The 13,611-nt window shown below is 40.7% G+C and overlaps 1 protein-coding gene across 1 annotated transcript in view; it reads left to right on the forward strand.

Moving 5' to 3' along the window:
• The window catches only part of SLC35D1 (solute carrier family 35 member D1), a 63,641-nt gene that overhangs the window by 41,937 nt on the left and 8,093 nt on the right, over nucleotides 1-13,611 (forward strand). Inside the window, exons 19-21 of the mRNA XM_019528290.1 lie at nucleotides 1,357-1,449; nucleotides 6,967-7,034; nucleotides 9,106-9,184. Coding sequence (XP_019383835.1) covers nucleotides 1,357-1,449; nucleotides 6,967-7,034; nucleotides 9,106-9,184 — 240 coding nt within the window. The remainder of the gene's footprint in view (nucleotides 1-1,356; nucleotides 1,450-6,966; nucleotides 7,035-9,105; nucleotides 9,185-13,611) is intronic.

A 13,611-nucleotide genomic window follows, 5' to 3' on the forward strand; every position in this document is an offset into this window, starting at 1 on the left:
GGGGGTGACGACTGCCCACAGAATGTGGCATTGGCGGGGGGGCAACTGGCCGCAGAAGCTGGTGGCAGTGGGGCCTGTACAGCACTGTCCACGGCATCCCCCAAAGTTCAGGTCCCAGGGCGGTTGCCCTGATTCGCCCCCCCAACAATACATAATCTGAGAGATAAGTGTGACCTTTATCTGCAGGGTGAGCATAAGTAAGCCTTTATTTTGCTAGACAAGGCACAAATACAAGCAGATATAAATCAGTTAGCATGTGTTTGACATCTGCCATGAAGCAGCTTCTAAATTTGCTAATAGTGATTGTGAACACTGAGACTGTAACTTCAAATGGTTTTCTTAATCTTAATTCTCCTTTTCTTTCCTGTTATGAGGAGTTGCATGGGGGGTTTTTTTGTTTAGCCTAGATGTGGGCTCAGTGCAGGTGACTGCAGCGTGTGTGGAGCCAAGGGGGCTAGAGGTTGGGAGGGTCTTGTAAAGAATTTGTTGCTGTGGCAATGGCAAAATACCATGTGTATCTCGAGTTAGGCATGCTGCGGACATATGTCCTACTACTAGCTTTCATAGCCCATTTCAGTGCTATAAGCTTACACTTCATTCTTAAAATGCTTAGGCATAACTGTACTCCTATTTGACAGGGTAAAGACTTCACTTTGACTAACTGTTCCCATTGAGCAGGTTTCCAAGCCTGTTATGTGAAAGACAAACTAGGTAAAAATAAAAAAAAGCCTAATGAATGGAGAATAGTGTGAGTTGGAGATCACTTGTCAAAAGAGTTCCACGGTGATCTTTCTCTCCTCTTGGAAATATAGTTGAATGCTTCAGCTGCTGTCGTAAACAGGGCTAAACGATCCACAGCATCTCACTGTGGTTGACTTTTTCCTACATCAGGAGTTAACCAAGTTTTCTTTGTTGGGTGTCAAACAGTTTGGCTCTGTGTACACCAGTATGGAAAGTGTGACCAGTGGAAGATATTTCTTGCACCCTGGGTATCCAGAGACTCCTTGTTGTCAGAACAAGTGCCTTCTCCTTCTCGTCTCTTCTGAATTCCAAACCAAAAAGCTGAAATGAAATGAAAGTTTGTGTCTCTGACAGCGTGCCTACATTTCAGCAGTTAATAATCAAAACCATTGTGGTGATGATTTTTTTTAATTCTTCTGGGTCTCTGAAAGAGCACCAACAATTTGGACTTGCTTAGTGCCTTCAAAACATCATACAAAGGTTTTTTCATATTTAAAAAAATATTTGGTATTACTCCAACTTGCTGATGAAACTTAGTCTTGAGTAGCTCTGTGCATAAGGTTCTCTGTTTCTATTTGGAGCCAACCTAAATACACAACTATTTCCTATTCCTAGGAGCTGGGAAAATATGGTCTGCTTTATTACAATGCACTGTTCATGATTCTTCCCACTTTGGCCATTGCCTATTTCACAGGAGATGCGCAAAAGGTAGGACTTTTATTTCAAATTATGCAACTGAAATGTTTCAGTGAAATGTATATGTTTAAAGTATTCTTCTGCACTGCTAGAGAAAATGTTCTACTATATATTGCAACTTGCAAGTGCAAATGCAGAATTACTTCCTATGTTTTCTTTGCTTCCTTTTAATATTCACTTTTATACGTTAAGTGTTAAACTCATCTAAATTTGTCCTTTCATCTTTCCGTAATTAGTACCTGGCATCTACTAGCTAAACTGGTATATATTTTCACTCTTCCTATATTTAAGGAAGAGTGAAAAGGACAAATATATTCCCCAGAAGATTGAGAATTGAGCATTAGTGACCTGATTTCTGTTTTGAACTTTGAAAATTACTATATGCCAAGTATCTTCATGAGCACTAAGCAGTTCTCTTTTCCTCAAGAGAAATGTAATAATTAAAAGCAAGTACTAGACAGACTGAAATCCTTCTGGAGTAGGTTTTGTTGCTATCCAGACTATACTAGAAAGATAAAGTGCCTGTTCTTTTGTAAAAGGAATCACATTACTTGTGGTAATTCTGAACACTAGTATCCAGTATGCCTGATTTGTTAGTCACTGCTTGTGTTGGTGCTGGAAACCTTTTTTTTTAATTTTTTTTTTGCACACCTGTTTCAGTAAAATAGATTGGCATCTCTTCTTTCCAGAGACACTACTCAAGGGACTTTCAACTACAAATAGTTTGGGCTAAAAAGAGAAATGTTGGAACACTTGCATACCAATTGAGCATGTTCTTTATCACTGGATTTATTTATGGCTACCATTAATGGTAGCTGTTTAAAGAGATGTACTCACATTAGTGGGTGGAAATAGTTGAAGCGCAGAGTAATTCTTAATGGTGCTCCTTTATTAGAACCATGATCTGCCTGCCATCCTATAAACTGTTAGATGGCTCTGACTAGATATTTAAAGAAGACAAGCTTTTCACCTCCTGCATATACTAGTTGGAACATTTTTTATCTGTTAGTTTAATGGAATGAAGAATAATGCTGGCAATCAATCAGTTTAGATAATGAATATACAACTAGTTGTGAGAGAAACTGGATGTGGATAGAAAGAGTATTTTTGCAACCTAAGATAGATGCAGGGCAACTCAGCTGGAAGATATTTGAGGAAAATGTGCTCATTTATGAACCGGAGCCAACAGACATAAAGTAGAATGTCGACTCTGTGCTACACTGGGGAGTCTGTATTCACACTGTGTAGAAGTCTCTCTTCCCGGTTTTTTTGAATAAACTTTCTTTAACTCAGCCAAAAGGTTGTTCAGTGAAAGAAAACAAAGACTCATTCTTTGCATCTTTACTACCAGGGAATGCAGCATGTACAGGGCTAAGAAACTCACTTTCTTTTTTCTTTTGCTTTCTTTTTTTTTTATGATCATACATATATTTATAATTGTGTGCATTAGATTTTTTTTATCCTATTGTCCAAAGCATATAACAATACCAAAAGTTCCTATATTCTATGTTAGTCCAAGAATGAGTTAATTAGGTAATAATAAAGCATAGCCTCTCTGCGGGGGTGGCAATCTTTTACGCAGAGGTAGACAAAAATTGGATTTCTGTGGAGTGAAAACCTGTCAAGCAGGAGGATTTGTAATCAAAGTTGATGGTGTTTTCACCATCATTAAAGTATATAAATGATTTGTTGTCATTAAACACAGGATTTCATTAATTTTTGTCGAAGATATTGACAGCTTGTCATGCCCCCAGCTATACAGCAGGCAAAAATAGCGTTCTCCAGTGCAGGCAAAATAAACATCTAAATAATTCATGGTAGTGAAGTGAATAAATCCTAGTAAAAGAAGAACCCTTCTCAGTCAGTTGATTCTTCTCTGCACTACCTATCCTGTAGAGCAGGAGCGGACAGAAAATGACCTGTGGGCTGGATCTGGCCCGTCAGGCACTTTCATCTGACCTACACTGCCCCGCAACAAATTGCACCCCACCCAGCCCTTCCATCCGTGAGGGTAGGAGCGAGGCACCCATGCATACCCCCCCCCCCCAACATACCTTATTGCGCCTTGCTTCCACCCTCGTGAGCAGATGGGCCCAGGCCAGACAGCACACTGCTTCTGGACAGGACTGCTGCTGCAGCCACCGGGATCCTGCTTGGCTTCCCTGGCATCCAGCTTGCTCTGCGCAGCAGGTTGGGGTGGGGGCAGAACTGCCACTGGGTGGGAACGTGGGGCTGGTGCTGGCAGCAGTGTGGAGCCCAGGGGGACAGTGGCAGCATGGAGCTCAGGTGGGCAGGGTGTGGGTGTGAGGACCCCCCACACACTCCTCCCATGGCCTGCAGACAATGGTAGCAGCAGCAGGTGGGGGCACTCGTGGCTGGTGCAGGTGCTGGTGCCCAGCAGCACATGACTCTGTCCAGTACTGCACATTGTGGCGAGGGGCACAGCCGCTTCTGGCCAGTCTCTGCTGGTGCTTCCCGCCACGCATGTGCAGTTTCCTTGTTCACGTGGCATGGGAGGAAAGCCCAGTGCACTGGAGTCAGCACCTGCACCACTCCCCGCAGGTCCAGGGGTGGGGAAGGCAGCCAGCTCCAGCACACAGGGCTTTCCTCCCATGATGCGTGAGCGCAGGGGCTGTGTGCACATGGTGGGGAGTGCCACTGATAAGAGACTGCCCAGCGGAGGCTGCCCCCCTCGCCGCAATGTGCAATGCTGGCCACAGCCATGGGCTGCGGGCACGAGGGCCCTGAGCACCTCCGTCTGCTGCTGCGCCATGGGAGGGGTGTGGGGGGTCTCCACACCCCCACCCTCCCTCACACCTCACAAATGCCACACACCCACACCCTTCCCCCACACCCCCCAACTTACCCTGTGCCCCTCATACACAGTCACACATGCCCCCACCCACAATATACAAGACTAAGAATTTATTTTTAAGTCATTATGCAATCATCTCTATATACATTATGCAAACACAAATCAAGGTAAAAATACTTTCTGTAATAAAATTAAAATATTTTATAGTAGGTGTTTGACTTCTAGTACATCATTTGATATTTTGTTCTGGTTCTAAGATGGCAACACCCCTCTCCCAAAAGGAGTATTTCCAGGGGGGCAAGAGGAGGGAATTCCAGTGGCACAGGTCAGGGTTGGGGGCGGGACTTCTGGTCCCAATATGGTGACCAGGGGGTGGGGCTACCCATGCGGCCCTCGAAAGCTCATCAAACCTCATTAAGCAGCCCTCCATCTGCAATAATTGCCCACCCTTGCTGTAGAGCATACTAAGGTATTGCTGCAGTTCAGCTTGGCTACCTTAGGCACTGCTCCCGGTGCAGCTGCGCCAGTACGGCGCTCAGCATAAGCTGACAGTTTATTAACCTTACTTCTCTAGCAGGTTTTGCAGCCTGGGTTGAGCTCTGTGCTGCCACAGCTGCACTGGGAGCTGTATATGTGCTAGATGGATTCATGACAGCTCTGATGTGTCTCTATGCGCTGCATTTACACCTTGACTACCATCTAGAAATATCCTAAACCATCACAGAGTGTGTGTTATGTGGAGAACTTGCACGTGCGCCTCTGAGGCACTCTGGTAATTTGGCATTAACATGTTTTCCAGGACTTGTTGGGTGAGACAGGGATGGGGAGAGGGGAGTGTTGTTTGCTGACTACAGAGTAGAGATTTGTGTATGTACTAATACAATAGTTCAGCTGGAACAGAACCAGCTTGGAACAGTATTGTTAAGATATGCAAGGAATATATGTAGCAGAGATTTTTTCCTGTCCCGCTTCTAGCTGTGCAGTCTTTGTAAGCACAGTCAAAGGGTATTCATCTACTAGCAATGGACTATTAAACATTTTGAAATGCCTGACTCGCTTTGATTTAAAACTGTATGATTTAAAACAAGACCTTTTGCTCAGAGGAAAATATCTCACACTTGGTACTGCAGCATGATCATTAGCAACATGTAAATCTGCTTCCTTATTCACCTTTGAATCAGATTCCTTTAATAGTTGGAACAACGTAACATATGCTTTCCCATTTCTTCCCTGCAGCCATTGACCCATGGCCAAAACAGGGGAGGGAGGTACTTTCTGTGTCCCCTCTTGCATCCAGTCCTAGCTCTGTCTGTGTCATTAAGGGAACTTCTGCTTTTCTTTCTGGTCCAGTATCAGTCAAAAACTTGGACACAGCACAATTATTATTGCAGCTGAACAGAACAGTGTAAACTGAAAGAAAAGGTCCCTTTATTAATAAGTTAAACCTGATGCTTCTGAAATTTTTCCTGTGAATTTAATGCTTGTAGCTTCTTCCATTGGAAAGTGCAGTGAGGAACCAAATTGCACTTCTCCTTATTTCAATGCAGGCATTGTAATTTACTTTATGAATCTGCTCGACAACGAAAGTGGATTGTGTAAAGTTGTGTTTGGTCTTAGATGCTTTCTACCTTGCAGAACTGCTTACATGAAACAGGGTGGCATTATGTGGCATCTGGATTATTGCATAGTATAGGGATCTCAAAAACATGTGTATTCCTAATGGGATGCAGACTATGGAACTTCATGGCCATGTGAACAAGGATAAGGTAGGTATTACTGTTATCCTCTCAGCTGTAAAATGGGATAGACGCTGCATTTGTAAAATGAAAAATGCATGTTCTTGGCACTATTTCATAATGCCACGTGCAGTGTTTTGGTCATCTATCTAGCACTTTCTGCTGTGGGGTTGACCTTAAAACAGGTAAAGAGGTACTAAATATAAATTGTTTTAGGCTGATAGACATCAAATTGCAATAACAGTATTATCCACTATGATTGAATAATAGAAAGTTGTTTTCTTGGACCCGTAGAGGCAAACTTCATACAAAGTATTGAAAAGGGTTTTCTGAAACTTGCTTCAGAAAATTCCCATAAAGGTATGCACCTTAATAAGTTCTCTCTCACTCTCTCTCTATCTCACTCACTCGCTCACTCGTGCGCACGTGCGCGCGCACACACACACACGCATGTGTTAGGTTTTAATATACAAGGCACTGTAAAGTAGAAAACTTTTATTTTTGGCTACAGAGTGCCTGCTTTATTTGCTTTTTATCTTATTACTTTTTAAACTACTTTAGTATCATAACCTTTTGGTTCTCTATTTAATTTTGGACATTGATGGGAGACTTAATTTCTCATGAACCTCTGTATCATTAAGAATATTAACTTGCAGTTTTCTACACTAGCTTTGTCTTACACATTGTAGGAAAGCTGGTTCTCAAGAATGTAATCTTGTACATTAATGCTTTTGTCAAGTAGTGTCCCTTTCTCCCTTCTTCATGGGAAAGGTGGTGAGTGGAGTCTAGTAGCACTTTAAGCTTGGTTGGCATGTTGAAGCTTTCAGAGTAAGAATTCAAGTGAAGACAATACCAGAAGACAGTGCTAGGATCATTTTGTGGGCTAAGACCAAACTTCTGTGGTCATGCTTTAGCTCTAGCCTTACTACAGCAGAATGTTACAGTATTAACCTTTTTTGCAACATTTGTTTCTTTCAGGCAATGGAATACAAAGGCTGGGCAGATACACTCTTCCTTATACAGTTTACACTGTCGTGTGTAATGGGGTAAGTATTTATTCAACCATCCTGTTTGTTCTTCTTTCTCCAAGTAAGGTTTTCTCCTATTGTAACTTTTCCAACAAATACTAAGGAAGCCTCTAGCCTTTAGTTTTTTCACTAATTAGCATGTGCACACGTACTGTGAATGTCTGTTGTACCCTCAGAGATAGTTAGCTGTGTTGGCCTGAAGTTAGGGAGAAGGCAGCGTAGATTTGCATCTTGTAGACCAGTGGTTCTCAAACTTTTTGAACACGAGGCATCCCTCCATAACTTGTGAACTAAGGGCACCCAATTTCAAAGAAGTATTTTATATATTACAGTGCTTATTTCCTTGGCAGTGGGCATGGGGATTGTTCAGATAGGGACAAGCCTGAGCCTACAAGTATCTGCTTATCCCTTTGCACCTTGTGCACCCTTCGAAGGATCTGGCAGCACTCCAGGGTGCTCTGACACCTTGGTTGAGAATCACGGTTATAGACTAACTAAATCAGAGATGTATTCCCTCAACCAATATAGCTGAAGTTTTACTGGTTATAAAGTGTCAACTTAAGTCCAGCTTCAGTGCTGGTAAAAACAAGTAATTACTAATTAGTAATTACTTTTTTGGGGAGCTCATTGCTAAAATTCTATCATATGCTGCCTAAATGCACCTTAACTTGCTAAACTACACTAAGCTGAGAATTTCTGTGCTGCTCTGTAAGCATGGCATTTCCTAGCATGTTGCCACCATATGTCACATAAGCCATACCTTTGGTTTCAGAGGCTACTGCTGGTTCTGATTTTTGGTGAGACTCCAAATCCATGATGATGTATTGATTTTTCTGATATGTAGTGGTTTTTATAAGCAACATGGCATATTTTGACATTTCCTTTTACACAAACGGGCATGGTCCAACTGATTCTCTTAGCTTTGTTCACTTCTAATTTGAGTCCACCAAAAAAGATAACCCTGCAATTGTCTTGTTTTACATGCCTTAAAGGGTTAAACAGATGACATTCTATTGCTACAACTTCTTGGTTTCAATAAGCACTGTGTGTATGCGTGTACATGTAAACTATACACTTGCAGGCACACATTGTTATAAATAAAACTAAATTACTCTCTTAAAACTAAAACCTGGAGCTCGCTGCAGTATATGTGAATTTTCTGGTATATTTTTTGCTAACTTGAATGGATCAGAAATGGCCTGTCCTGTTAATGTGTGGGTCCTGCAGTACACCAAGTAAGGGTGTACAAAAGGTATTTGCCACGTGTTGTGGCAGATCATGTTGCAACCATGTGAGTAATGTAAGTTGTAGCTGATTGGAAATTTCCCAAAGAATATTCTTTAATTGGAAAAGCCTCAGTTTTGAAAGCAGTTTGTTTTGTGGAAATGTATTGCTTTTGATGCATTAGAAGACTCAACAGAAGCAGATGGCAACATTTGCTTGCCAGACACATTTCTGTCATAACTTGTTGTTCAGATTGGGTCTCTTGGGTAGGGTTGAAACATTCTCAGTGGAACCAGGAGCCTAGCGATCCTTTGAGCTGCTTTGTTCCAGGGTGGCCCTACCATATGTTGCCTCTGGTTCAGAGACATTCAGAAGTCCAGAATTCGGGTCCTTTCCTTCAAGCAGCAAGAGTTGTACGGCAAGAGAAGCTGGCTGCCACACAAGACTGGAAGCCCTGAGATCCCTGGTCTGTGCTCAGTCAGTGTGGTCTGGCTGCCATGCTGTTGGGGACCTCAGGCTAGCCACTGCTATCTGGTGTGGCACAGCACTGAAGATGACCAGGACTGTGTAACACTGTCAGCATCTATCAGGGATTTCAGGGCGTATATTTTGTTTCTGAAACTTCTGTTTCACTATTTCTAAAAGTGATAGTTTCCATGTTTCAGTTAATGTTACCACTTTTTGGTGTATTTGCCCTAGTTGATATATAACATCTGAGAGATCAGAAATCATGGCAAATAGACATTTGGTGTTGCAGCTAGCTCTAATGCAGGTCTTGCCAGACTAGCAATAGAAAAAGCATCTTGTCAAATTAACAGCAGGAGAGTAGACAATGGCATTTCAGTTCTGAATTTTTTTCCTTCAGGTTTATTTTGATGTACTCCACTGTTCTTTGCACTCAGTATAATTCTGCTCTCACAACTACAATCGTTGGCTGTATTAAGGTAAGTTATACATATTTTTTTTAATATGTGCATGGTTTTCCCTTCTGTTACAATGATAACTGTACAAAGCTTGAAAAGCATATCATAATTGGTATTTTTTTCACAACCTTCTGTTGAGATGAAAGGATTATCTGTTTAATGTGTTGAACGTGAAGTAATTTTAACCCCATGCTAACAAAAAATAAAAGTATAGGGCGACAGAGAAGACCAGGCCAAATTTAGAGATTCTCTCCCAGGAATCCTGTCATTCAGGGATATGATTCCCCTGTTGACAACATTTCAGCTATGGGGGCTCTCCACTGCATGGGTAGGAACCACAATTAATTGTGAGTTTTGCTAGCTTTTAATGCTGAATAAAGTGCTTGGCCTTTTTTTCTTTTATTAATACAAGTGTTCTCTGACACTTTTCTTTAAATCAGTTGATAAGTCTGCAACACACTTTATACTTTTTAAGTATTGTTTTGCTATGGAGCAGACCGTTCTCTCCACCAGTAGAATCCTGAATACAGGATAACTGAAACCAGTTTTTATTTGGGCAAATTAATTGCTTTTGATGCATTGGAAGATTCAACAGAGAAAGCCTTAGAAACTGGTACCTGAGGAAGGATGTCCTGCATTCAAAATCTTGTCTAACCATCCCAACTATACAGTTGGTCAAATAAAAGATATCACCCTAGAAATCCTGGCCTCTTGCAAGATTATTTTTGAAATCTTGTCACTGATGATCTTGACATTTAGTGAAGGTACAGCTTTGCAGCAGTTAAAGGCTAGAAGACTGCCACTTTTTAATGCTGTCTAGTGATATTTTTTGACATCCTAGCTGTCTTTTTTGCTTCTGAATTTTACTTACAATGTTGACTTAAAGGCATATGGTAAACTGAGGTATTGCTAGTTTTCAAGGTTGTATTTTTTCTTTCTATGTTCTTGCTAAAGGTAGAAGGCAAGCTCTTCCAGTGGTGTCCCCAATTTCAAATATCAATTTCTGACACTACTGGTTTTTCTTCTTCAGGTTTTGGTAGCATTTTAATCTAATATATATGCAGCTTGCTAATGAAAATCTAGCAGAATTGCAGATTCATATTCAGTTTTTTAGCTACTGCTTTTTTTGTTATGGCAGGAGAAGTTTGACTCATTTCTTTTATTCAGTTTATTGCCCGAAAAACTCTTTAATGCTCTCAGGCTTTAATAGGAACTGAAATTATGTTTCAAATGAATATAAAAACTTATTTTCTAATGAATCTTTCAGCTTTTTTGATAGGTTTGGGTTTTTAAATTAAGCGATTCTCAAAAGAGTGTTTAACCCTCATGGCCACCCAAGAATGTATTGTATTGTCTTAAAGCATCTCTGCAAGTATTAACTTCCTGAGTTTACAAAGAAATTGCTTATGCAATTTCAATTGCTGGAACTGTAAAAAGCTATACCATAGTCTTCTACTCCATACTGAAAGCATTTACAAAATGCCATCACCAAATAAGTGCATAAAATCTTGACCTTGTATGAAATAAATGGAAATATTTATTTTTACATGGAAAGATGAAGTTACAGGTAATCAAAACTCCATTACATCTTTACTGTAACTTACATGTGTTTTTTACCAAGTGAAAAAGCTGGAGACTGATCAAACTGATTTCTTTTATAAATATTTCCAGGATTTTTTTATGAGGTAAAGGTGGACTTTTTCAGGTAGTTGGTCACTAATAGGATTTAAGTTCCAGTAATATAGGTTCCTAATTCTAGGCTTTTATGCTTTGAAATCTCATTCTGTCCAGCAAGGACATAATGACCTTGGTAATGTTATGAAGGTCTCTGTGACTCAGCTAAAAGTGAAGCAATTATAGTTTGAAATAGGGTAGTTTCATACTACCCGACAGAAATTGTTAGTAAAAATGCAGTTTTAAATCCCAATGCTGTACATTGTTATGCACATATATAAGTAAAGGTGAAGTTGAAGGCAATACTTGTGACAATCATGCACGTAAGTGTTTGGAGGATCAAGGTATTTTTTTTGTATGTTTTGCCTCTAATAATTTTTTAAAATTTCCAATAAGATCCCCTACTAGTGGTCCTGCCCTTTTTTTTTTTTTTTTTTAAAAGCATTTAGATTTAAAAAAAGTTAAATTATAACATTCCAGTGTCATAGCTTTTTCTAATTTTTTTTTACCAAGCTTAATGTTGGCATAAGTCATTCCATGTAGATCAGTGCTTTCATTTTGACCCGGGTGACACTCTGTGATTGTCTTCTCCAGTCTAGGTGTGAAGCTTGCATTCTCTGCACTGATGGTCACTAACAAGGGGACCTTAATTGTACCTCATGTTAGATTAAAAACCCCTCAAAATAACTCCCTTCTGCAGTCCACTTAAGTTAACCATTTATACTATAAATTACAATTTGACATTGTTGGAGATTTGTCTCTCTAATTTTGGACTGTCTGTGTGTGCATTTGTGAGAAAAGGTGACATTTGTCTTTAAAATATTTTAGTTAAATGATTGAGTGTCTTGGGATCAGGCACCTAGTTTGTGGAATTTGTTTACACAATAATATTCAGATGCCAACATCAGTACTCAAAAGAATCGCAGTAATCTAAAGAGTGCTATTTTGATGTTTAGCCACGTTAGTTTGAAGTCAGGCAGAAGGTAGGGTAGAGATGCATCTTATAGGCTAACTTAGTACTATACCCAAGTAGTCGGTAGAAGCATAATTTTGTCTCTGGCAATGTATGTGATGCACTTATATGCCAGGCAGGGGCAATTGTAAGACTCTGCTTATGTTTGTTCAACCACAAGCTTAACTCTAATAATGTAATGTAGTTGAAGTAACTGTTTTCAGTGTCGTTGTGGTCTGTGCACACGTAAATGCCTAGGTATTGTCAATAGATATTTTAGGTCGCCTAGTCCAGTGATTGAATGGCTGATGCACATAAGGACGTTGATACAATTGTTCTTCATGGGTGCTGTTGTAGCTGTATTGGTCTAAGGACATAGGCAGACAAGGTTCTTTGGGTAAATCTGATATCTTTTATTAGACCAGCTCAAATAGTTGGAAAAATTCATCTTTGCAATTTTACCTGAAATCTTGCAAAGAAAAAAATATGTAGAAAAAACTTCTAAAGCTGTGTCTGTGTCTGAATTGCTGATTCTCCGGATCAGCATCGAATCTTCAGATTTGGATTCAGCCAAATCAAATCAGGGACAGCGATCCAAATCAATGAATCAAATCATTGTCCCTGATTTGAACTGAAACCAAATGGAATAGGGCACAACACCCCTAGTAGTCACTTTGTGATGCCTTAAATGGGAGGACATCTTTGCTTATTGTATACTCCCCTGCATGGGAATACGTGGGGTGTATATCAGGCTGTTGTGCCTTGACTTGGCATGCATCTATAAGCATGGGAACTCCCTGGGGGTCCTCCACTTTGCATATGCATGCCATGGGAATCCTTGCTGCACCCTGAGTTGGGCATGGCATGTGGGGTCATTGTCCTGCAGAACTGGGGGTGGAACAGGCCTATCCTGTGAGACAAGGGCCTCGGTAAGGTCTGTACACCCCCAATAATCAGCCGTGCTTGGAGCTGGACCGGCACAGCTGATCCCACTCCAAAGACAATGCCTGTTGCTAGCCTGGGAGCTCTCCCACATTTGTCTGGGCTCCTTTCCACATGTTGACATGGGTTCTCAGCAGTGACTTGTTGCCAAACTATGAATCTGGTGTCCTGCTGGGGCAGTGCTAAGTATCTTTTGCCTTGTGAACTTAGATGAAACCGCTGTGAAGTCCAGCTATAGCAGTATTGTGGAAGGCTTTGTGGTTGCAAGCAGAGAGTACTGAGCCAAAGGTGTAACATGAACCCTAAGTAAAGTATTTAATGAAATGGATGAAGTCTGAGGAGAGCTAGAAACCAATGAAAATAAATGATCTTAACTGATGACCTCCTTCCAGCAATGTGCGTGTGTTCATTCATGCACCTTTGGTTTCATCAGGGCATAATTTAAGAGTAAGGGCAGCATCTACCTCCTTACAGGCCGGACAGAGCAAGGGAACTGCTGGCCTAGCAAAGACATGGGGAGCACAACCTTTTCAGACTTGAGACATCCCATTGAAAATGGCAGCCCTTATTTTTCACTTGGTTTTTTTTCTTTACTACAGAAAAATAATAAAGCAATTTTTCTGTTGCAGAGAATTTGGGGAAACCACAACAGACCTGAATGTGGTTTTTTTGTTTAATTTTGTTTTTTTCTTAACCCAGTGGTTAAGAAAACCTGTGCATTTGTCTTGTGAATCACGTTTGCATATCTAACAAACCTGGTTAAGAATCACTGGTGTATAGATTTTTTTTTTTTTTTGGCAGTCTTTTTTTTTGGGCTTAGCAAAGGCAACTGAAGGAAGGGTTGCATTTGTCAGGGCAAAACCTATATTTAGGAATATCT

This window comes from Gavialis gangeticus, unplaced genomic scaffold (assembly GCF_001723915.1).
Source record: "Gavialis gangeticus isolate Ggan-Ray unplaced genomic scaffold, GavGan_comp1, whole genome shotgun sequence".
Lineage (NCBI taxonomy): Eukaryota > Metazoa > Chordata > Crocodylia > Gavialidae > Gavialis > Gavialis gangeticus.